The sequence below is a fragment of the Pongo pygmaeus genome, chromosome 2, assembly GCF_028885625.2.
Source record: "Pongo pygmaeus isolate AG05252 chromosome 2, NHGRI_mPonPyg2-v2.0_pri, whole genome shotgun sequence".
Classification (NCBI taxonomy): domain Eukaryota; kingdom Metazoa; phylum Chordata; class Mammalia; order Primates; family Hominidae; genus Pongo; species Pongo pygmaeus.
This window is the reverse complement of record NC_085930.1, coordinates 140,378,741-140,402,562: the sequence shown is the minus strand read 5'-3', so window position 1 is coordinate 140,402,562 and position 23,822 is coordinate 140,378,741. Positions and strand designations below refer to the sequence as shown.

Below are 23,822 nucleotides of genomic sequence, written 5' to 3'. Positions count from 1 at the left end.
GTGCATTGGAATCACCTGGGTAGATTTTTAAATTGCTGATGCATTGGTACCCCACCACCCCCACACAGTTTCCAAATTAATTAGTTTGGAGATCCCCAGGTGGTTTTGATGCAAGAAAAGTTTGAGAATTACTAGTATATATGTTGATATCACCCGGGAAATTCCAGGCCAATTAAATGTGTGTGTATTATACAGGATTTCACTAATCTACAGCGAGATAGAGCTGGCACAGGCTACAGCAGTACTGTCCACATGTGGCTATTTAAATTTAAACAAAATAAATTTAAATTTAAAATTCCATTCTTCAGTCCCACTAGCCACATTTCAAGTGCTGAATACCTACATGTGGCTAGTTTGGACCATGAAGAACATCATGGAAAGTTCTATCACACAGCACTAGGACAGTGACAAGCCCCTCAAGCTGAGTGGACTGGGGCAAAAGACAATGAGGCATACAAACCGAGAAATCAGAAAACAGCCTCACAAACTGGACACTCACGCTGGGGAAAAGGAACAGCTACGGAGGACATGCGGCATTTGGCACTGGAAGATGTAGCTGAGATCTATGCTTGTGTGGCAAATCAGGCAGGATTGGCTCAGGCTCTGTGAGGATGGAGCCAACAGCTTGAAGGTACTGAGGAGGCCAACAAAGGAAAGGGAAGACCCAGAATATATTAGCACTTGAGACCTCTCTGATGGTGCTTACAGGGGGATACTCATTTCATTTACTTCTGAGCCACATTCCTGAGCAAGGATGCAACCCTGCTCTCTGCTTTGAATAGCATAAGTACCAGGCTATGTCTACTGGTGAAACGAATGTCTAGCTCTAGGTTCTCCAGCATGTTCATCCCAGGGGATCCATAAACAGAACCCAGTGTGCCAGAGGCCCTGTTACTTGAGAACCAGGTTAAGTGCATGGCAGGAGGATGAAGGCAGCGTTCAATGGATTGAAAGTGGGAGAAAGACACTTGTCGTGCTGGATCACTCATTCAGTTTAATCTAGAGTGTTTGAAGGTTTTACTGCTTGATGGGTGAAGAGTGCTTTTTTGGAGATATATCCATTAAGTAGTGCTGCCAGTCTGGATGTTTCTTAAGAGAAGTAGAATGGTGTATTTGTTTACTAGGGTTGCCATAGCAAAGTACCACAAACTGGGTGGCTTAAACAACAGAAATTTATTCCTTCACAGTTCTGGAGGCTAGAAGTCCAAGATCAAGATATCAGGATGTCAGCAGAACTGGTTCTGTCTGGGGTTACTAGGAAGAAATTGCGTAATGCCCCTCTCCTGGCTTTTGGTAGTTTTGCTGGAAATCTTTGGCATTTCTTGGCTTGTGATGAGGAATAAGAGATTGCATCACTCTGCTCTCTTCCTTTGTGTTCACATGGCATTCTCCCTGTGTTCACGTCTGTGTCAAAAATTTCCCATTTTTATAAGGACATTAGTCATATCAAATCAGGAGCCCACCATACTCCAGTATGACCTTATCCTAAGTTAATTACTTCTGCCACAATCCTATTTCCATATGAAGTCACATTCTAAGATACTGGTATATGAATTTTGAGGGATAAAACTTAACCTGTAACAAATGATATAGTATAATAAAAAGAGCATATATTCTAGAGTGAGAAAGACTGGATTTGAGTCTTACCTTTGCCACTACTTTTCTGATGCACAGTTTTATTTTATCATTTGCAAAGTTAGAATGATATATTTAATAGGATCATTTGTAAAATGATAAATCAGTGTTAAAATGAACCATTATTTTTATGTATCCCTAGGAAAGAAAAAAATTGTTTCCAATTATACTATGACGTATCAATTATAATATGCATCCCAATTTCAAAGATATTCCAATTAAACAATGGTATATCATTAATTATAACATGCACTCCAATTTCAAAGATAGTCCAATTAAACAATGGCATATAATTAATTAAAACACGCATACCAATTTCAAATATATCAAACTGTGAAATAAAAGTATGAATAAAAAGTATGTTTTAAATGAAATAAAAGTATGTTTAAAAGTACCCTTGATGAGGGTAAGGCTTGAAGAAGATAACATGTAAGTGCCTTCTGCCTGAGCAGAAAAGTTACCATCACTGTCGGTCAACACCTAATTTGCCATCCATTTCAAGAAGGAATTTAATAATTTACTAGGCAGGAGGCAGCTTCCACCCAAGTTGTTAAGGAGAAACAAAGGCTGTCAAAGACTCAGGCATTTTTTTAGTCCTAGGAACTAGTGAGCAGGAACCCCTGGTCCATGTGGCAGATCAGCCAGACAGCCAGAAATGATGCAACCTCAGTATGTAGACATATCACACAGAAATGGCACAAGTCAATTCAAGTTTCCACATGAGACTTTTTACACAACCAGCAAACTGTTAAGGAGTTTTAATCCTAACAAAGTAGAAAATCCATTTAAATTGAAAATTAAAACCGTGTCTCATCAGCACCAACCTATCTCTCTCTGTTGAGTGATTTTGAGATCTGCAACTTGTTTGTTGCAGCTACAGGGCAAGCCACTGACTCTGAGGCCAGTCACTTAAAATCAGCAGTCACAAGTAGCTGAAATCCTGAAATTGAATAATGCTATTTCTGGTGGCTTGGTGATTCATTTTATTATCTAACTTTTGTGTGGTTTAATATGTCTCCTTGGAAGTTATATGGTTTGAAAAATTGCCTGTAATAAATCCTTTATTTTTAAACATAAAGCCATTCTTTATTCAGAGAAAATTAGTTTCTCCCTACCTTCACTAAATAAATATTGACAAAATATTTAAAGAATATCAGTTTGAAGGAATACCTAATTATAAGCCTGCCCTGAGGGCCTCTTGTCTCTCTCTGGCCTATGATGTCATTCTTCACCAAGACCTATTACCCATGGAATGTTAAGGGCCTGAATTTCTCCAGGAAACCTTAGAGCATTCAGTGACTGACAATAATTTTGGCTTTTTCCTTCACCTCCTCCCCACTGATAGCGTCACACAATTTAGCTCTCACCTCTCCCGCAACTTTGCCTGTGGCAGTTCCAGCCCTTGGAAGTCCCAGAGAATAGATGGCCATTGTACAAATAGTCTTGAATTGTTTGTTGATGACACATTGTCCCACGCACAATCCAGTTTTTTTTTTTTTTTTGAGACGGAGTCTCGCTCTGTTGCCCAGGCTGGAGTGCAGTGGCGTGATCTCTGCTCACTGCAAGCTCCACCTCCCGGGTTCACGCCATTCTACTGCCTCAGCCTCCCGAGTAGCTGGGACTACAGGCGCCTGCCACCACGACGGGCTAATTTTTTTTTTTTTTTTTTTTTTTTTTTTTGTAAGTAGAGACGGGGTTTCACCGTGTCAGCCAGGGTGGTCTCCATCTCCTGACCTCGTGATCCGCCCGCCTCGGCCTCCCAAAGTGCTGGGATTATAGGTGTGAGCCACTGCGCCCAGCCACACAATCCAATTTCTATGGGCAGTGTTCAGGGCCCCCACTGTATCTCAAATATGTTCAGTGGATAAATCAGATCTCCAGAGACACAACTGCAGCCTCAATCATTGACTTTCCCTATCAGTTCCACATTTTATGTTTCTTGTCTGGCTGATGCATTACTTTGAGCAACAGTGTTTATGAAAAAATGCTTCAAATTTGCATAACTATATAGCATAGAGGTTAAACACACAGGTTCTGGAGCTTAACTACATAGGTTCACATCCCACCTCTGCTACCTACAAGTTGTGTAAAATTGGAAAAGTTATGGAGGTCTCTCTATCTCCCAATAAGAGAGGATAATAACAGCACCTACCTCATAGTGTTATAAGAATGAAAACAGAGTGCTTGTCAAAAGATTTGAAAAGGTACTTCATCAAAGAAGATACACAGGTGGCAAGTAAGCATACGAAAAGAGCCTCAGCATCATTAGTTTTAGGAAAATGAAAATTAAAACCACAATGAGAGACCACTCCACACCTACTAGAACTTAAAAGTTAAGCAAAAATCTCTTTCACTCCTACATATTTACCCAAAAGAAGAGGAAATACATGTCCATACAAAGGCTTGTACATGAATATGTCGTGCAGTTTTGTATGTAATAGCCAAAAACTGTAAACAATTCAAATGTCCATCTGTAATTGACTGGGGGCAATAAAAGGATAAACCACTGATAGGACCACATGAATAATCTCAAAATAATTCCGTGAAAGAATAAAGACAATAAAAGACCACAGATTGTATGATATACATTTATATAATATTATAAAGAATACAAAGTAGACTATAGTCTCAGAAAGCAGATCAGTAGTTTCTTGGGAATGGAAGGAGGGAAGGTTGAGAGGATGAGGATACATAGGGGTAAGAAGAAAGTTTGGGTGATGGATATGCTTACTCTCTTGATTGTGGTGATGTTTTCACAAGTATATATGTGTCAAAACATATTGAATTGTATACTTTAAATAGATATATACTTTAAATAGATGTGGTTTATTGTATGCCAATTATGCCTCAATAATGCTGTTTTTTTTTTAATGAGCACCATGATAGCAGGCCTTCCAAAAGTGTTAGTTGTTATTGACTTTATTGTTAGGCTGAAAAATGTTTTAGATTTTTTTTTTTTTTTTTTTTTTGAGATGGAGTCTTGCTTTGTCGCCCAGGCTGGAATGCAGTGGCGCGATCTCAGCTCACTGCAAGCTCTGCCTTCCAGGTTCACGCCATTCTCCTGCCTCAGCCTCCCCAGCAGCTGGGACTACAGGCGCCTGCCACTGCGCCCAGCTAGTTTTTTGTATTTTTAGTAGAGACGGGGTTTCACCGTGTTAGCCAGGATGGTCTCGATCTCCTGACCTTGTGATCCACCCGCCTCGACCTCCAAAAGTGCTGGGATTACAGGCTTGAGTCACCGTGCCCGGCCATGTTTTAGATATTTTTAAAAGCTTCTCATGAGAAGCAATATTCAATGGTTGAGTATCTCACCATCACACCATAATCTAGCTGCCTTTTTCCTTTCTAAGGATGCTCATGAATTGAGGAAAGTAGTCTAGACTTGGCGGTCAGAAGGCATGAGTTCAAGTGCCCACTCTGACATTCAATACCTTGTGCTGATATTTAACCTTGACTTTTCTAATTTGTAAAATAGTATACATCTATATCACATGATAGCCATAAGAATCAAATTTTAAAAATGGATGTGAGCATGTTCTGTAAACTATAAAGCAACGTGAATTTATCAGTCATCACGATTAGGGAAGAGAGAAGATCAGCATTCACATTTTTGCAGACTGGATAACAGAGGGTAAGCAAGATTAAAATAAAACTTGACCTCACACAAGAGCATGAGATAGACCCTACATCTCCTCACTTCCCCTAGGACTGATGTTCCCACACCAGAATTCTCTAGAACACTTTTTTAGAGATTTCTGGGTCCTACCCTATACTCACTAAATCAGAATGACCTGGGGTTAGGGAACAGGAATCTGAGTTTTAAAGAAAGCTCCCCCGCCACCCCCCTCCCACCCAGTTGATTAGGATGCAGCTGGTAGCACCAGTAAGTGAATGATCTTTTGGAAACAACTGCCTTGACCCTGATGCTTCTCAGTGAGAAACGAACAATCCTAGGCCCTGTTGCTCATGTGAAACCTGGATTTAGCCACCAGAAAAAATAATGCATCTTCCATAATAACTGGAAATGCAGAATATTTTAAAACATCTTTCAAATATGCGTTTATTATTGCAAGCACTTCCCTTATTGTCATTTTCCTGCTTTTCCTGAGCAGTTATATTCAGGATTCTTAGTAGCTTTCTGATTATCCTTGGAAATCGTCTGTCTTGCTAATGCAAATGTTTATCACTTAATGTCTTTCCATCTTGTCATTTCACTCAAAAAACCAAGTCACTCAGTGCTGGCAGCTTACCTTGTATAGTGTGTGTGAGGAGTGTGGCTTGATGTCAACATGAGCTTTATATCTATAAGGGAATGCCACTGGAAAATCAAGAAGTTAGAAGAAAAGTACCAGAATTGGTGCACATCACTTATTTGTGCCCTTTGGGGCAGTTAAAGGAGACTAGAGTTTCCATCACCTGTCTTCTATCATCTAAACCTACTCAGCGCTCTCTTCCAACAACAAGGAGAGAAGGTGCCCTTTCTGTGTCTTGAGGATGTCAAATGCATCCACAACATACTTCTTGGGGTTATTTCCAAATCCTCCATCAAAAGATACAATACAAATATAATTAAATCTCTTATATGGCTCATTATTCCATGAATTTGGACCAGATGTTGCAAAAATGCCTCTAGGGGCCAGAAAGAGAAATTAAATGAAGGAGAAAGGCCTGGAAGTTGCTGTGAGAAGCAAAGAGTAAATGCTTTGTCTGAATGGGACAGTCTCCAATTGTTGCCATGAAGAAATGTGGCCCAAGGTTGCCAGATATTCCAAGTTTTTCTAAAGGAAGGGTAATAAAAACAGCTACCTTATTAAGTGGGAAAATGAAGGGAAAAATACCTTGAGTAGGACAAATAAAGTACCTTCAAGTCAGCTTATGCCTGCAGACTACCAGTTTATGATCTCTAATTTCTATTATTCAAAACTATTATCCCTGAACAACAGAAAAATTATGCTGACATAGTAAATTCTTGTACCTGCACAATTGGCCAGTGGCATAATCAGTCCCATCACCTTCTGAATGAACATCATATAAGAATATAAAATTTAGCTCAAATAGAAGCTGGGTCTTCCTTGGGAAGCTGGAACAGTCAGATAACCTTTGGTCAGAACAGTAACTTGTAAAATTCTAGTCAGCAATGGGCTGGAGATTGGTTTTCTGTATGCCTATTTATTGGATGGGGACATAATCGGAATGATACTCTTCTCCTTGCAACCTGGATTGTCCGTCCAACCAATAATGGCAGGTAGTGTTCCTTAAAGGACAATTTTCTCTCATATACATCCCTGCATAGGAAGGGCTAGGGCTGGAGACAAAGCGCTGAACTGAAGAATGTCAGGGGTGGCTAGAACAAATATCAGATTTTCTTTGCTAGGCAACATGGACATGCATAATATGGTTAAGAACTGCTTTCCCTTTATTGAGAGACTATTTTCCTTTACTCGAAAGTGAGATAAATGCTTTTCATAGTTTGTGCTAACAAATGTCAGAAAACATCCAATAAACCATGTTTCTATTTGAAAGCTGACAGTACATAGAGGTTCCAGTTGATTTGTAAAATAGGAAGGATGGGTATCTCCAGTACAGGGATGCTATAGAATCTTGGGTTATCTATAACTTAGTCTTTAAAAGCTTCCCAAAATATAAATGGTTTTGTATATTTTTACTTGTGACAGTATGTAGGAAAAAAACCTTAGTGATAAGGATCCCAGCAGAAAACAGATGGCATACCCAAACAGTTTAACCTAAAGGACTAAACCCTGTACATGGGAATGGGCAAGGTTAAAAGAGCCAACAAAGAAAGTGAGGCATCCGAGACATCAGAGATAGCAACAACAGGAAGCCATTACTACCCCTCAATGTGAAAGGACAAGAGAGAGGCACTATGTTATGAAATCCCAGCAAAAGCTCCCTGTGCAGAAGGAAGTCTGCTAGCAGAATGTGTGTGTGTAGAGGCATGCCTGCACCTCTCTGTTCTCCCATTCTCTGATCTCCTGCCAAGTCCTCCATTTGGCTGACTCCAACCAGAACCCAGAGGGCAAGGGTGCCAGGAAAATCAATCCATAGACATCAGCCTCCTATGTCACATAATAGTGCAGAAAGTGGCAGAGAGGTATTAATATCTGAGAGAGGGGGACAACTGAAAAACTATTATCACAGAAGACAAAGGAAATCATAGCTCATGGAATGTTAGAGCAGAAAGGAACTTTTCAACCTCTAATCTAATTTTCATTTTGTTGATGAGAAAACTGAGGCCCAGGGAATTGAAACGAATGGGTGAACATTATACACTTAATAAAGGGCATACTCGAGGCCAAAGGCAGTTATTGTCTTATCTATTCTCATGGTTTTTCTACTTCATTATGCTGGAAATCATGGATTAGGAAACTCAGAGTAGAGTTGGCTAAAATGAGACACCTACATAGCAGTTTCTCCATTACTGTGCCCACCAGACATCACTAATCAATTACAGATTTCTTTCCTCCAGAGCCTAGATGTGACCTCAGGCACATTAGGCAGGACAAGGTTGAATCAATCATGAAATGCATCAATCAATCATTTATGCACCTGCATAAACCCAGTGTACTCAAAAGTTTTTACTGTTCATAATGTTCACCCACTCATTTCAATTCCCTGGACCTCAGTTTTCCCATCAACAAAATGACATAATGATATAATGATACAATTTTGTATAATGCAAACTCATACAATGAGCTCTAAGTCTTCAAGTTATTTACATGTCTAACATTATTTTCTTCCCTAAAACTCGTCTCATTCTCTGAAGGTATTGCCTGTACTTTGTACCTTTGGACTGCCCACCCAATGACTTCGTGGGGAGCATTTATAGTTGGGAAGAAGGGAAGTGCCCTGAGATGAATTTGCTTGAAGGGTAATAATAAAAATAATCCTAATCTCTGATAGGTTTTCTCTTTCTCTCTCCTTGCAGGTTGACAGGACTGAGGTGATTCGCACCTGCATAAACCCAGTGTACTCAAAACTGTTTACTGTGGACTTTTACTTTGAGGAGGTTCAGCGCCTGCGGTTCGAAGTCCATGACATCAGCAGCAACCACAATGGGCTGAAGGAGGCTGACTTCCTTGGTGGCATGGAGTGCACACTTGGCCAGGTGGGTCAACAGACATCCCTTCCTCCTCCTTGCCATCCTAGGGCCTTTCTTCCTGCCCTCTTTCCCTCTCTTCCCTCATCTAATCCTTGCTTTTTCCTATTGATTGTATTTTCTTTAACATGTAGCATTTTACAATTTCCCAGGTGGTATCATATCCATTATGTTTACATAGAGATGATTCTGCGAGTCTGTACAATTTCTTATTTTGAAAAATTCAGAACTTCCTCTTCTGAATTCCCCCATGGTGTCACTCATTTATTTAACAACTATTATTGAGCACTTATGTGTCTGGCTCTATGCTCTATTCGCATGTCTGTTATAGCCTTATCCTGTTCCATTATAAATTTCCATCTCCAACTCAGCTGTGAGAATCCCCATGCAGCAAGTATTTCTCATTCACATTTACTCAACATCTCTGGTACCAAAAATAGCCCAAGGCAGGGGCTAAATAGATACTCAGTGAATGAATAAAAGCTCTTAATTTTCCCAACAATAATATGAAATAAATATCAGTATTATATCCATTTTATCGCTGAGAAAACTGAGACTCAGAGAGGTTAAGTGATTTGATGAAGGCTCTACCTAATAAGTGGCAGTGTTAGGACTCTACTAGGTCTTCCTGACTCTATACTTCATAATTTTGCTTCTATAATACTTTTCCTTTTTTCCTTTCCTTTCTGTTGTACCCAGAAATGCGGTAAGTGAGTCTAAAAGTAAAAACAGTCCCTGTGCCCAGACAGTGGATAATCTTACTGGAGAAGGCATAGTAATATGCACTTCAAATAGAGCAGTTCATTACAAAATACCCTGGGCTCTCTATACAAGGTCATGGGCCTTCAAGGAAGAGAGAGCTTTTTTCTACTGGGTAGAGTCAAAGAAGGCATTGTGGGACCAAAATCTGAAAAGACATGGTCTAGGGATTGCAGAAGACAGAGGAGGGGGGCCTTTCAAGTAAGAAAGCAATATAAGCAACTCATAGGGGTCAGAACAAACGTGGAGGGGTATGGGGCGGGAAGAGACCACTTTCCCTGACTGAATCAAGATGCTGATTTACTGTGAAATTGGTGAAGCTTTAACATAAGATCCCCTCTCTCATGTGGGCCCCTTCCATGGCTCTGTGTCACATTTTTATTTTGTACTTTTTTTCTCAAAGAGCGATTCCAAATTATATGTCTTAAGACCCACAAAACCTGGGTTCACCTCCTGCCAAGGTAAGGGTCAGCTTTAAGGATTTGTCAGGAAGAGTCTACCTGACAAAGAGATGGCAAGCATATATATTTGCTTGTTCGTTTGTACTTACCTTGCTTCATGCCACTTATCACTAAAAGAAATTTCTCCCAGTGAGCACTAAGAGACAAAATAGACAGTGTCCTCAGTTACCCTTTTTCAGCAAATATAGTGATTAATTTTCTTATTCCTTTAATGAAAGTCAAAAGCTCAATATTGAAATACAGTTGAGGGGAGACAGAAAGAGAGTCTGAAATATTCTCCATTAATATATGTTCTCTGATGACTTTTGAAGAGTTGATGGCAGATAGTTCAAAGGATCTTGCCAGGTACAATGTCCAGTAAGTAGGTATTAAATGAATAAATGCATTGTGAATTTGAGATGAAATCCTGTTTCTATTTAAAAATGATTAAAATGGCATCTTTTATAGATATGTAAGCCATGCCAAGATTCTCCCTTAAACAATGGGCGTCCCTCCTATGCATAAATTTTATATTTTGTCACAAGAAATAAAGGTAGATCCATGTGGGAATCATGTGGGCTAAAGATATATATTTTTTTTTTGGTCCGAAGCTTTGATAATTTTTTCTATTTGAATGACCCTCAAACTTAAATCTTTAGTCCCTCACAAGACTCATCTTTCCAAAAGCCAGTAAGTCCTTAACCTTGAAAGTAAGACAGGCATTGTGCTAGGTGCCAGTGACACTGTGGTGAGCCAAAAACATAATCCTTGCCTTCAAGCAGCAGTTTAGTTGGGGATAAAGATGGAATGAAAATAATTACACAACAATTAATTAAATGGCAATCATCATAAGCTTTGTTACAGAGAAGTACAGAATAAGAGAGCAAGCATTGGGAGACTGGCATCAGGCAGAGAGGGATCAAAGAAGGCTTTCTAAGAGAAGTGACATTTACACTGACTCGAAGGGAGAGTGAGAGGGTATCAGGTGAGAAGAAAGAGGAAACACATTCTAAGCAGATGGGAACATTATACACAAAGCCTCTGAATTCAGGAAGGAGTTTGGCATATGGTGCAGAGCATCTTCATTTGGTTTTTCCAAGAAGCCAAATCTGAGGTAGGAAGTCAAAGGAGGTGAAGGAAACGCCACAGTGGAGAGGAAAAGTGAGACAGGATAAGAAGCCTACAAGGTAAAGTGGTCAAGTAGATACCACCGTACGTAACTGGAGCTTAACTCTGCTGGGGAAATCCTGAGAGCAGTGTAAAGCAAACATTACAGATATTTCATCCTGGGGATGAGGGAACTGGGACATTTATACACTTTGTGTATATATACTCACATCAGCCATTAAGAACCATTCCTAGCCGGGCGCGGTGGCTCACGCCTGTAATCCCAGCACTTTGGGAAGCCCAAGCGGGCGGATCACAAGGTCAGGAGATGGAGACCATCCTGGCTAACACGGTGAAACCCCATCTCTACTAAAAATGCAAAAAATTAGCTGGGAGTGGTGGCGCATGCCTGTAGTCTCAGCTACTCGGGAGGCTGAGGCAGGAGAATCACTTGAACCTGGGAGGCAGAGGTTGCATTGAGCCAAGATCATGCCACTGCACTCCAGCCTGGGTGACAGTGAGACTCTGTCTCAAAAAAAAAAAAAAAAAAAAAACCATTCCTGTTCCTAAGGTGGGAACATTAATCCTCCAGTCCTCCAACATTTCTGGCCTACTGTGCAGGTAGCAAACTCCAAATATCACAAAGAGCTTGCAAGCAAAGAAATACAGATGCTGGTGGTCAAAGTCAGTGATGGGCACTCAAGTCATAGGGCCCGGGAATATGAGTTGGGAGCTGACAGCATCTGTGGATTACCTTTTTAATACCAAATCACCCACTCTTTTAGCTGTTGACCCTGATCACTTTCTGATCATTTTACACCATGTGTCTACATAGAAAAGAGCCCTATCCCTAGCTTAAGAGTGAATCCTGAGTGATATCAGCTAATCACATGAATCTCATCCCCTACTTGCAAGAGTTTGGTTTAGAGGTAGGCGTGTGTCCAGTAAGTCATGTGGATTTTTCTTGGAAAGGTTTCCTAGCCTAAAACAAGAGACACACATGAAGAAACAGTTCCTCTTTGCCTGTGATTCCTGGAACCACTACAGCCATCTTGCAGCAAGGCTGAGGATGAGAGTGACCCTTAGGGGAGGTCAGAGCCAAAAGATGTGGAGGGATGGGCCTGACATTCTTTACCTGGGGCCTACTCTATCTATGGAAGCCTTATTATGGGAAAATAAAATGTCCTGTCATTGAAGCTGTTTGAGATGGGAATTTTTATTCCTTGAACTGAAAATATCATGATGGAGATAGCACATATGAGGAACTAAAAAGAAGGCCAGGCTGGCTGGAGTGGGGTGAACAAAGGGAAACTAGGGGGTTGTGTTAGATTAATTTTCTTAATCTCTCAAAATAAGGGATGTGCGGAAGTGAGCACTGAGAATGAGATTACAAATAGTCCTTTCAAGATACGTTTGTGGTACTTTTGAAAGAACTTACATACTGATCATTTCATTTGACCCCCTTGACAGCGTGGGAAGGACAGGAATCATTATCTACATTTTTTAGCTGAGGAAACTGAAGATCAGAAAGATTTAATGTCTTGACAGGGCCCAAACTGGAAGTCAGGAGCTTTTGATTCTTAATCCAGAGCTTGCTTCTGTCATGACCTAGGGAAGGATGAGAGGAGGCCATCTGTTCTGAGAACTCCTTCAAGATCATGGCCTAGGTGAAGCAAATGAGCAGCAAGTGACTTGTTCAGTGTATCTCTAAACCATGTTTCCCAAGCTGTACTGATCCACTTTGAAGTGACATGCTGGCCTCTCTGGATATCTTGCATGTTCTTTGGCAACCACCCTCTCATCTTGTCAGCCAGGTGATTGGTGGGGTTGGCCTTTCCCAAACTTTTAGGGTAGGCACTAATTGGCTTAAATGAATCAGAATATTACATTTGTGTGGCCACAGTGATTGGCTCAAGGAAAGACATGATGACTCTTTTAACAGTATAAGTTTCATTCATTCATGTATTTCTTCTTTTAATGACATAGCAATTGCATGCCAAGCTTTCATAACAAACATTTAGCAAGTACCCTGGATATGCAAAGTATATCTGGCTAGGTGCTGGAGATACAAAGATGAAAAAGGAAGACAGAGGCCCTGCCTCAGAAAAGCTTATAATTATCTGAGAAACACAGACTGGTAAATAAATACTCAAAATGCATATTACGAAGCACTACAATAGAAATGTGAATCCAAGGGCTGTAGGGGAAAGACTTCTACCTAAAGTGAAGCAGGGGAGTCTCACAAGAAAGGTCTCTCTGGATCTGAATCCCTAAGGAAAAGTAGGAATTCCCCAACAGAGAAAAGAAATAAGGACTCTTGGGACAAAATGACTGGTACACGCAAAGACACAGCAGCATGAAGGGAGTGGCAGAGAACTCTTAAGTGACTTAGCATGGGTGAGCGGTCAAGTGAGGATGTGAAAAGGATAGAGGATGCCAGACAGAAAAGAAAAAGCCTGGTCCTGAAGCTTTTAAGTGTTTTTCTCTAAACTTTGGAGAGCCTGGACTTGATGCACTGAGGTCCTAATTGGGGAAAGGACAAGATCGGATGTGTATATCAGAAAGATCACTTTGGCCGGGTGCAGTGGCTCACACCTGTAATCCCAGCACTTTGAGAGGCTGAGGCTGGTGGATCACAAGTTCAGGAGTTTGAGACCAGCCTGGACAACATAGTGAAACCCATCTCTAGTAAAAATACAAAATATTAGCTAGGCATGGTGGCAGGCACCTGTAATCCCAGCTACTTGGGAGGCTGAGGCAGGAGAATTGCTTGAACCTGGGAGGCAGAGGTTGCAGTTAGCTGAGATCATGCCCAGCCCAGGCAACAGTGCAATACTCTGTCTCAAAAGAAAGAAAGAAAGAGAGAGAGAGAAAGAAAGAGAAAGAAAGAAAGAAGGAAAGAAAGAAGGAAAGAAAGAAGGGAGGGAGGAAAGAAAGAGGGAGGTTGGGAGGAAGGAAGGAAGGAAGGAAGATCACTTTGGCATTCCCCATAAACGGTGGATGGCAGGGAAACCAATTAGGATACTAGTGCAATAACAGGAAGGAAATGCGGGCGGCAGTAGTTATGTAAACTGAAAAGAGGGGGCCAGAAAAAAGCCTGTCCAAGAGCAGAATCAACAAGCCTTGGAGATGAGGTGAGGGAGGAGGAGTTTGCAGGTGTCCAGCTTAGCTAACTGAGGGAGCAATTTGGCTGTCTTTAAGGGGAAATCAATCTTGCCCAGGATGGGGGTGAGGAATATAACATGATGCTGGCCTGTTAAATGCAGATGTCTGTGGAGAATTCAGAGGAGGGTGACAATTGGCAGCTGACATGAATAAAGAATAGACAATATAGATGTGGGAGCTTAATCCCTATAGGTGATAGCTGCTAATATTAGAGTGGATGAGATTCTTTGAGGAGGCTGTTTTATCTTTACTTTTGAAAGGAAATTTTTTGAACGTGCCACATATAAACAAATAATAAAGAATTAAAAAATCAAGGCATATAAGGACTTTTTTTTCCACTATCTTTCAGATAAAAGTATGAACTTGATGTTGTCTTTAAGGAAAAAAAAAAAAAACCTTTGTTGAGTGTTTTTTACATGGAGTAATATGCCAGACAAATGCATTTGTACTAAAAGCTTTGTGAAGGACAGGCAGAACTTTTTACCATTTGTGGTTTTACAGGTTTTGACACTTTGGCATGAACGGGGGTTTTGCTCTTTTCTCTAAATTGCTCCTTTCCAGTATGATCAAGCAAAAAGAATAAACATCAACATTTTCCTTCTTTAAAACGCCAGAGTAAAAAGAAGGTCCTTTTTCCTGTGTTCCGCCTAGATAGGCAAGGAATGGCTAGATGCAGATGTTGGGTACCCCCAGGCAGGGCAGGGTCAGAGTCTGAGGCATTGTTTCCTAGTGCTCACATGTACATGGTGTGGGGCCTGATGGTCTGGGGTCAAATCCCAGCTCAGCTGCTCTCAACTTGTTTGTCCAGAGGCCAATTCTTTTTTTTTTATTATTATTATTATTATACTTTAAGTTTTAGGGTACATGTGCACAATGTGCAGGTTAGTTACATATGTATACATGAGCCATGCTGGTGTGCTGCACCCATTAACTCGCCATTTAGCATTAGGTATATCTCCTAATGTTATCCCTCCCCACTCCCCCCCACCCCACAACAGTCTCCAGAGTGTGATGTTCCCCTTCCTGTGTCCATGTGTTCTCATTGTTCAATTCCCATCTATGAGTGAGAACATGCAGTGTTTGGTTTTTTGTCCTTGCGATAGTTTACTGAGAATGATGATTTCCAGTTTCATCCATGTCCCTACAAAGGACATGAACTCGTCATTTTTTATGGCTGCATAGTATTCCATGGTGTATATGTGCCACATGTTCTTAATCCAGTCTATCATTGTTGGACATTTGGATTGGTTCCAAGTCTTTGTTATTGTGAATAGTGCCGCAATAAACATATGTGTGCATGTGTCTTTATAGCAGCATGATTTATAGTCCTTTGGGTATATACCCAGTAATGGGATGGCTGGGTCAAATGGTATTTCTAGTTCTAGATCCCTGAGGAATCGCCACACTGACTTCCACAATGGTTGAACTAGTTTATGGTCCCACCAACAGTGTAAAAGTGTTCTTATTTCTCCACATCCTCTCCAGCACCTGTTGTTTCCTGACTTTTTAATGATTGCCATTCTAACTGGTGTGAGATGGTATCTCATTGTGGTTTTGATTTGCATTTCTCTGATGGCTAGTGATGATGGGCAAGGACTTCATGTCCAAAACACCAAAAGCAATGGCAACAAAAGCCAAAATTGACAAATGGGATCTAATTAAACTATAGAGCTTCTGCACAGCAAAAGAAACTACCATCAGAGTGAACAGGCAACCTACAAAATGAGAGAAAATTTTCACAACCTACTCATCTGACAAAGGGCTAATATCCAGTATCTACAATGAACTCAAACAAATTTACAAGAAAAAAAACAAACAACCCCATCAAAAAGTGGGCGAAGGATATGAATAGACACATCTCAAAAGAAGACATTTATGCAGTCCAGAGGCAAATTCTTGCAGCCACTTAAGCCTCAGTTTCTTCATTTGAAAAACGGAAATAATAATAGTGCTGACTTCAAGAAATATTGCAAGGATCAAGTAGAATAATGCACATAAAATGTTTAACAGAGTCCCCGGCATGGAGGGAGCACTCGGGATGGGGAAGCTGTTATTACTGTGGCAAGAATCTAGGAAATAGTGGGAAGAGGCAATGCTTGTAGAGACCAACATGTTTTCAGAACAAAGGGGGAAACATAAAGGGTGAAAACATTATCAGAGAGCACCTACGTCCTGAGCAAGTTTAATAGTAAAACTGAACTTACATTGCTCAGGTTTGTCAAGTATTTTACTTAGTTGGATTTTAAATATTGTGTGTGTACACACACGTACACGTGTATTTATTCTTCTGATACTATTTTTTAAGTAAAAATTGTTTTAAATCAGGTCTCTGAAATAATTTGGGGCAATTATTTTAATTTGGGCCTTAACTATGGCAAGACAGGGATTGCCACAGTTAAGGCCCTAAAGGAAAGATAAAGTGACTTCTCCAAAGCCACACAGGAACTCACACATTCAGAGTCCGCCTCCTGAAGGCTGCTGTAGTACTCAGTCTGTCTGGCTGAGTTTGCCACATTCTCACTCAGCCTTGTGAAACAGCAGGACTCCTGGCCTTTAGGAAAGGAAAATAGCAGCCTTAAGCATGCTAGAAACTGGCATTGGTCATAAAGCTGAGTATAAGCACAGCAAGTGACTTCACACTGAGCAAAAATGCCAAATAAAGCAAAGAAGGCTCAGGTCCTCAGCGAAACTCAAGGCAGAATTGACCATTCTTGACAGATGGATGAGGGGGATGCATCACGAGGACATAGGGTGCTCAGAAGCTGCCTCTTTCTGGGTAAGTTTTGAGACCTTCCTTAGATTTCTGTTGCCCAAAAGAAATCAAGGAGCTAAGCCCCTCTTCTGCTACATCAAATAGTGGGTACGCCAAAGAGAGATGTGATCCTTCACTGCCAAGAACAGCAAGCTGACCTTCTTTAATGTGATGCCTTTATTTTCTCTTTCGCTGCTTATTAACTCATTCATTCATCCTCATATTTTCCCACTTCATCCACCAAAGACAGTGGAACTGAGTCATAAATAAGAAAAATAATTAAAGAAATTTTTAAACTCCAGGCACTTTTATTTAGTAGGCACTGGGTGAAGCTGTTGCTATACTGCACTTCATTTAATCAGCACAACATCCCTGGGAGGTAGGCACTACCATTATTACCATTTTACAGCTGAGGAAACTGAGACTGAGTAAAGCTCGGTAAGTTATCCAAGGTCACACAGCAAGTTGTCGATCTCTTTAGCTCCAAAGCCCTTTATGATTTTTTCCATCTATTCTAATAGCTTGTCACTAACTAGTATAAATGATCAAGTAGCATCTATGAATGCAAAGTCAAATTGGAGCTGACCTGGCTAGTTTTTGGTGTCTTGTTTCTTCTTAAGTTTATTTGTCTTATGCAGAGCTGATAGAGACAGACTAGGAATCCTTTTGCAGAAAAATAGGCTTGATCATCTTCCCTCTGGGCTTCTCTACTGAATTTACTTTAAATATAATATGGCTTCTTAAAAAATGGCAATGTGTCAACCTCCGAAAACCAGAATCTTACAAACTCAGCACCCAGAAGGTGCATTGCTCTGGCCTTCCTTTCACCTTCAACCATGATGAAAAAACCCTTGTCAAAATTCAGTGGTTGCAACTGGGTTTCATCATTGCTTTTCTTGCAGACATTTTCTCTTCTCAGTGGCTTGGAGGACAGTTATGACTGTATGAAGTCATCTTCTCTTCATTGTTGTGTGGCTGTTCTTCAGTGTATGTCTCCTACAGAAGTTCAGAGGACACCTGTCAAAGCCAAGAACTTCCTGCTTTCTGTTATCATAAGTGGGGCTGGGAAATTCATGACACCTTGAAGAAATCCTAGGCTGTCAAGAGTCCTCTGACCCTTATTCATGAGAGAGAGATTATATACCATCTTCCCTCAGGGCAGTGGTTCTCAAACTTGAGCATGTGGCAGAATCACCTGGAGGCATACTAAAATACAAATTGCTAGGCCTCACCCCCAGAGTTATGGTTCAAAAGATCTAGGGAGAGATTCGATTGTCTGCATTTTCTAAGTTCCCAGGTGATGCTTATTCTGCAGGTCCAGACATCACACTTTGAGAAGCCCTGCCCCAATGTCTCATGTAAGAGGATGCTAATGAGTCTTGGACACTGTATTACTAGTTTCAATCAAGAAAGGAACCAGTGTTTTGGGTAATTATCTGGAGAAATTGAAGAGGACAAAGAAAACATCTGGTGAACAGAAAAAAATTGCTTTATAAAGTTTACACTACAAAAAGGCCAATGTACACAGCTTTCAGTTTATGCTCTTGGTAAAGATTTTGAGTGCCAAAGTTTTTTCTCCCATTCATTAAATGCAGTTAAATAGACCTATTATCCATTGGTTTCCTTCCTGACGTAAGTGAATGTTAGGATTATGTCAGCCACAGTGGTCACTGAAAGAGTGGGCAGACCACAAGCTATTGATCAATGGGTATTAGGTTTAGTGTCGGGATGAGCCAGGTTGCTGAACACTGGGTGTTATGATGATGCTGAGGGTGCTATCCAAACTCAATGTAATGCCCACAGCAAGATTCCACAGGTTAGCATTTTGTTGCATAATATCTAATATCCTCATGGTATAAAATTGATGACCCCGGGAAGTCAAATTTACACATTACAGCAGGGAAGTCATTCTCCTTCTGCTTCCCACATGCAAAGCTTGCCCTTACTTTGCAGAATTACTGCAAGCAGAAGCCACGTGAGTGATGAATGATGTCATAAGTAATCACATCATCTCAGCTCCCATGGACTAGCTAAGAAATCCTGGGAAGTAGTGCTGTTTTTTTTTTTACTGCTGTTTGTTCTGCTCATAGGCAGCTGGGATTTAAGTAGGGTGGTTGTGGGTGAGAAGGCCCCATTTCTACAGGGAGAATATAATTAATTCTTGCTCTTTTTTTCTAACTTCTAAACAGGCAAGGAATCATAACTTTGGATCCTAGAAACATCCCTCTGCTTTCTCTGGAGTCCTCCTTTTATACTTTGAAATCTCCTTTAGTGTCCTGGATTGGAGTCATGAGTCCTATGTCTTGATCTGCCATCACCTCTCTGTATGGCCTTGGGCAGTCTGCTTAACCTCTCTGTGATCTGGTGACTTCATCTGCAGAACAAAGGTTTTGCATTGATTCATCTCTAAGTTCCTTCCAGTTCTAATAGTCAATGATTCTCATTCATCTCTTTCCTTTTCTTGTTTTTGAAATTCAGCATCTCTCCCCACATTCTCATTTCTTTTCAAGACACTCTCTCCCCCTTCCACTACCCTTTCTCATCTCATCTCATCTCAGCATGAAGTATTTATCTCATGCAAAGTCATAGATGTCATTCAGTCATAGATGGTATCCTTCTACCTACCTGGTAGCCCCCAGAAAACAACTCTATTTAATTTCAAAGATAGTTTTAAAAAGATGTATTTAGTGACAATTAACACAGGCCCTTTTCCATATACACTCACATTCAGTAGTATGATACTTCTACAAGCTCAATATTGGTGCAGAGAAGGAGGGCAAGAGCTTTGGAACTGGATGACAATTTGCAAGGACTAGTGTATCAACGCTAAAAAAACAGCTACAGGTGTTTGTCCTGATCCTAATCCTTTAAGCCAGGCTGGTGCAGGGCACCCAGCCCCCAGACCACCCTATCAGTGTGCCCTGGGCCTACCTACTCATCCAGGGAGCCACTTATGCCACATGGGTTGGCAGGTGGCATAAGGCAGTTTCTCAGGACCTCTCCCATAGCTCCCACTTTTGTTGTTTCCAACCAGCTTTCATTCCAATCCCATTTCCACCAGCTCAGAAGTACTGGCTGTAAATCTAATTTAGATCGCTATCTCCATGGCATTTACACATACTCTTCCCATCATTCAGCCCTGTGTTTCCCCTACAAATGCTGCCATGCTGCACCTTCTCGATTATCAGCATCCTGGCTGCTTTAAATAAAAATGCATGTCCTTGTCCTAGCCCTAAAGCATGAAACACTCCAACACCATAAACTGAATTCATAGTATGACAAATGGCCAGTTTGTTGAAGTCTAATAACCAAAAAGCCAATTCACGAAATAATATATTAACCCCCAAACCAACTCTCTTCCAATTACTTTTATTTACTAAAAACTAGATTTCTTGAACTATTTATAAAGTTTACTACAATTATTTTAGAAGTCGTGAAGACTTCTGGAATATTTGTTGGTTTAGACTGCTTACGAAATTTAGTTATTCGTTATCATGAATGTTTCTGAATATCAAATGTAGCCATTAAAAAGCTAACCTGTCCCAACAGGGGATTAAAAATATGGTGCTAACTATTAAAGTACCCATTTCTTTACAGGCCAAGAGACTGGGAGGATATATTTTTAAATGTTAACAGTGATGACATCTAGGTTGTGGGATTATAGATGATGTAGGAAATTACATCTGTGCTTTTGTATTTCTAAAAGGAAACTATATCACATCTATGATCAGAAAAATATTACAATAAATGTTAGGCAAAACATCGTAATAAAACCCGCATGCTGACTTCAAAGAACTCACACTCAAGTAGAGGAGTAAGACATGTAAACATTGTGTAGATTTTTAAACAAATGTGGAAAAACTTTAAAACTTGTAAAGAATTCTAATTTGGGAAATTTACAGGAAATCCTTTTGGGGGAGGTATTTGCTGAAGCTGTGCTTTCTGTGAGGTTTTTGAGAGATCAGTTTGCAGATGTTAGTCCCCACCCCTTTGTCCACAGGGAGGAGAGTTGGCTGGGCTAATTTGATTCTGATCTTTTGAAATATTATTTTCGATTACAGAACAGACCCAGGAGGGCTTGGGGCATGAACAACAAATAAGTTAAGGAACATCTCTGGAACTGAAAATGAGGTTCTGAGATTCCTCTAAAGTCTAGACTCCTCATTTCAAGCTTTATTTGGGAAAGAGAATAGTTTTACTTTAAATTAACCTAATAAAGTTGAGGAGGAGGAAAACAATAACTGCTTGGTTTATAAAAGCATCCCCACGAGTCTTGGTTTCAGATTCACGGACAAAATGAGGCCGGGTATGAATTAATTAGCTTTGTTTTGCATGGAACATGAGCCGTCGAGGGCCCTTCCCATGTGAACACAGGTCAGCAAAGGTGTATGCTCTTGGGCCTAATCTCCAGGTAAGCCCGGGGTGGGCTGATTACTCGTGCTTCCCTCACTCTTCCTTAGCATCTGCTCATCAGGATGCTCAGGCCAGCACACATTTTCAAGCCAGTTATCAGAAACAAAGGAAAACATATCCCCCAAACTTCTCTCTCCCCACTGAGATTCAAACCAGTAAAACTGGTATTACAGTAAATGTGCTGACAGGGCACCAGTCAGCAAGACCGAATCAGAAAAGCTTAAAATTGAGAAGACAAAAGCAGTGCTGAGTTTAGCCAACCAGGGCAGGCATCTCTGTACTGCTCTCTGGTGCTCCTGAACAATGCTTAAATACTCTTTAAGGGGGAATTCACTTTTACATATCAGGTATTGTGAGAATGATAGGGTAACCTATGACTCAGTTTGCCCCTGCCTCTCCGGTTTACACTTACTATCATAGCTTAATTATTAACACTGTCCTCTCTCACTTTCAAAAGTGTCCCAATTTGGACAATATATTTTACGACTACTTGATGATAATAAATCGTTTTCATAGCTAGTATTTAGTAAGAGCTGATCACATGCCAGGCAATCATGAGCTTGGTGCTATCAACACTATCATCATCATTATTATCATCACTAGGCCAAGATTACATGCCTCCTGAAGTGGCAAAGGAAGGGCTTAACACCTAACATTTGGATTCAGTCAGAGTGCTAAACTACTTTTCCCTTACCTTTAAGCTACATTAGCTCTGAGCTTTTGTTTTATAAACTTAATGAGAAAAAGATTCTTGTCCCTTTATGAATGCCCCAGATCTTCCCACTGACTTCCTCCTTGGTTGTCAATCGAAGGGAAGAAACTGATTTTCAGGGGGTCTTGTTATATCTCAGATATTATGTTATGTGAGGCCCCGCTTGATAAATTATGAATTAGGCTCTGGGAGCTCAACTAATTCACCAAAGAGTACACTGACAGTAAGTTGCAGAGCGAAATTTCAAACCTAAGTTGTTCTGATTTCAATACCTGCCTTCTCATTATACGACCTTGCCTACTATGCCACTTTCAATTGCTACAAGCCTGTGTAAATTTGAAAAGGTAGAGTAGCAATTCTTCCCAAATGCTGTCACTGTAAAACTGCCCACAGAGTGAGGATAAAAGTGTCCTTCCTCACAAGTTGATAAATTGGCTCCTATATCTAACAAGTCTCTTTTTCCCAGTTCAGGCAGACCTGTAACATCTATCTGCAAATGGACACTCCACCAAAATACTCTTGGACCAAAAGTTCTAAGAAATGTGTTAGACCCCATCTTTCCCTTGACATGGATCTATTGTTTATATGGCAGTTAAGGGTAACAATAATCTGAAAATAACTGATATGTATTCAATGAATAATGCATCTATCTAATGCTCTCAATAATAATCAAAAGCTAATATACACGTATTCACTTATTCAAATAAATATATATGGATTCTTTATCCACTTATTGGAACTTACTATGTGCCAGACACTCTTGTAGGCACTGCAGATTCAGCTGTGAACAAAGGAGGCAAAGCCCTGCCTCATGGAGCTTACCTATTCCTACATGATACAATAACAGATAATAATGATCTCCTGAAAGAAAGCACACATGGGATAAGAAATAGAGGGTGGCAGGAAGGGAGTGGGTGCTAATTTAGGTAGGAATGTCAGGAAGTCAGAATAAAGTGTAAAAGTGTGGGCATGAACCATGTAAAGACATCCAGAAAAGTGTTCCAGGCAGAGGGAAGAGCAAGAGTTCTTATATTCTGCCAGACCCTATGCTGAAAGCTTCGTACCAATTATCTCATTTAATCCTCACAAACCCCCCTGAGGGCAAGTGTCATTATTTCTTCATTTTGCTGCTAAGCATTTGAACCTTGAAGTAACTTGCTTAGGAGCACACGATTTTCTAATGAGGGAGGCATGAGTTAAACTCAGACTTCTGGCTCTGAGATAACATCCCCACCTCAACTACTAAAGAGTTCCATGCCTTGGTCAGTCTGCAACAACCTCTTTGCCAACACTTTTAACACAAGATTTAGAGAATGGCTGATTGCTGAGAAACAACATCTGCAAAGCCTGCATCACCAATGGATCCACAGGGATAGGGCGTTTAAATGATCGGGTCCCCAGGTTCACCAGACACTACACTCTGACAACTGCTGGGATCTCCTGCTGCTATGACTCTCCTTCAGCTCTATTAGAGGCTGTGGGACCAGCATCCCAGGCTCTTCCTCCAGACACCCAAGAAATTCTCTCACATGATATCAGTTTAAGCCAAGCAAGAATTTTCCATCCCTCCTTTGCATTATTTGTAGGAAATGGCTTTATTGTTTTTCTGTATGCAAAGATAATATAGGCTCATTGCAAAAACTATTTAGAAATAGAAAAAATAAAATCACCACCATTGAGAGATAACTAATAAAAAGCCTACCATTAAGAGATAACTACTAA

The 23,822-nt window shown here is 40.5% G+C and overlaps 1 protein-coding gene across 2 annotated transcripts in view; it reads left to right on the top strand.

Annotated features, from left to right (window-relative positions):
• The window catches only part of CPNE4 (copine 4), a 500,036-nt gene that overhangs the window by 303,652 nt on the left and 172,562 nt on the right, over nucleotides 1-23,822 (top strand). The window contains exon 3 of one of the 2 annotated variants that reach the window (XM_054482339.2): nucleotides 8,582-8,761. In XM_054482339.2, the coding sequence (XP_054338314.1) occupies nucleotides 8,582-8,761 (180 nt within the window). Of the gene's footprint in view, nucleotides 1-8,581; nucleotides 8,762-16,715; nucleotides 17,000-23,822 lie in introns of those variants that run through there. The other variant, XM_054482341.2, reaches the window with a different exon arrangement.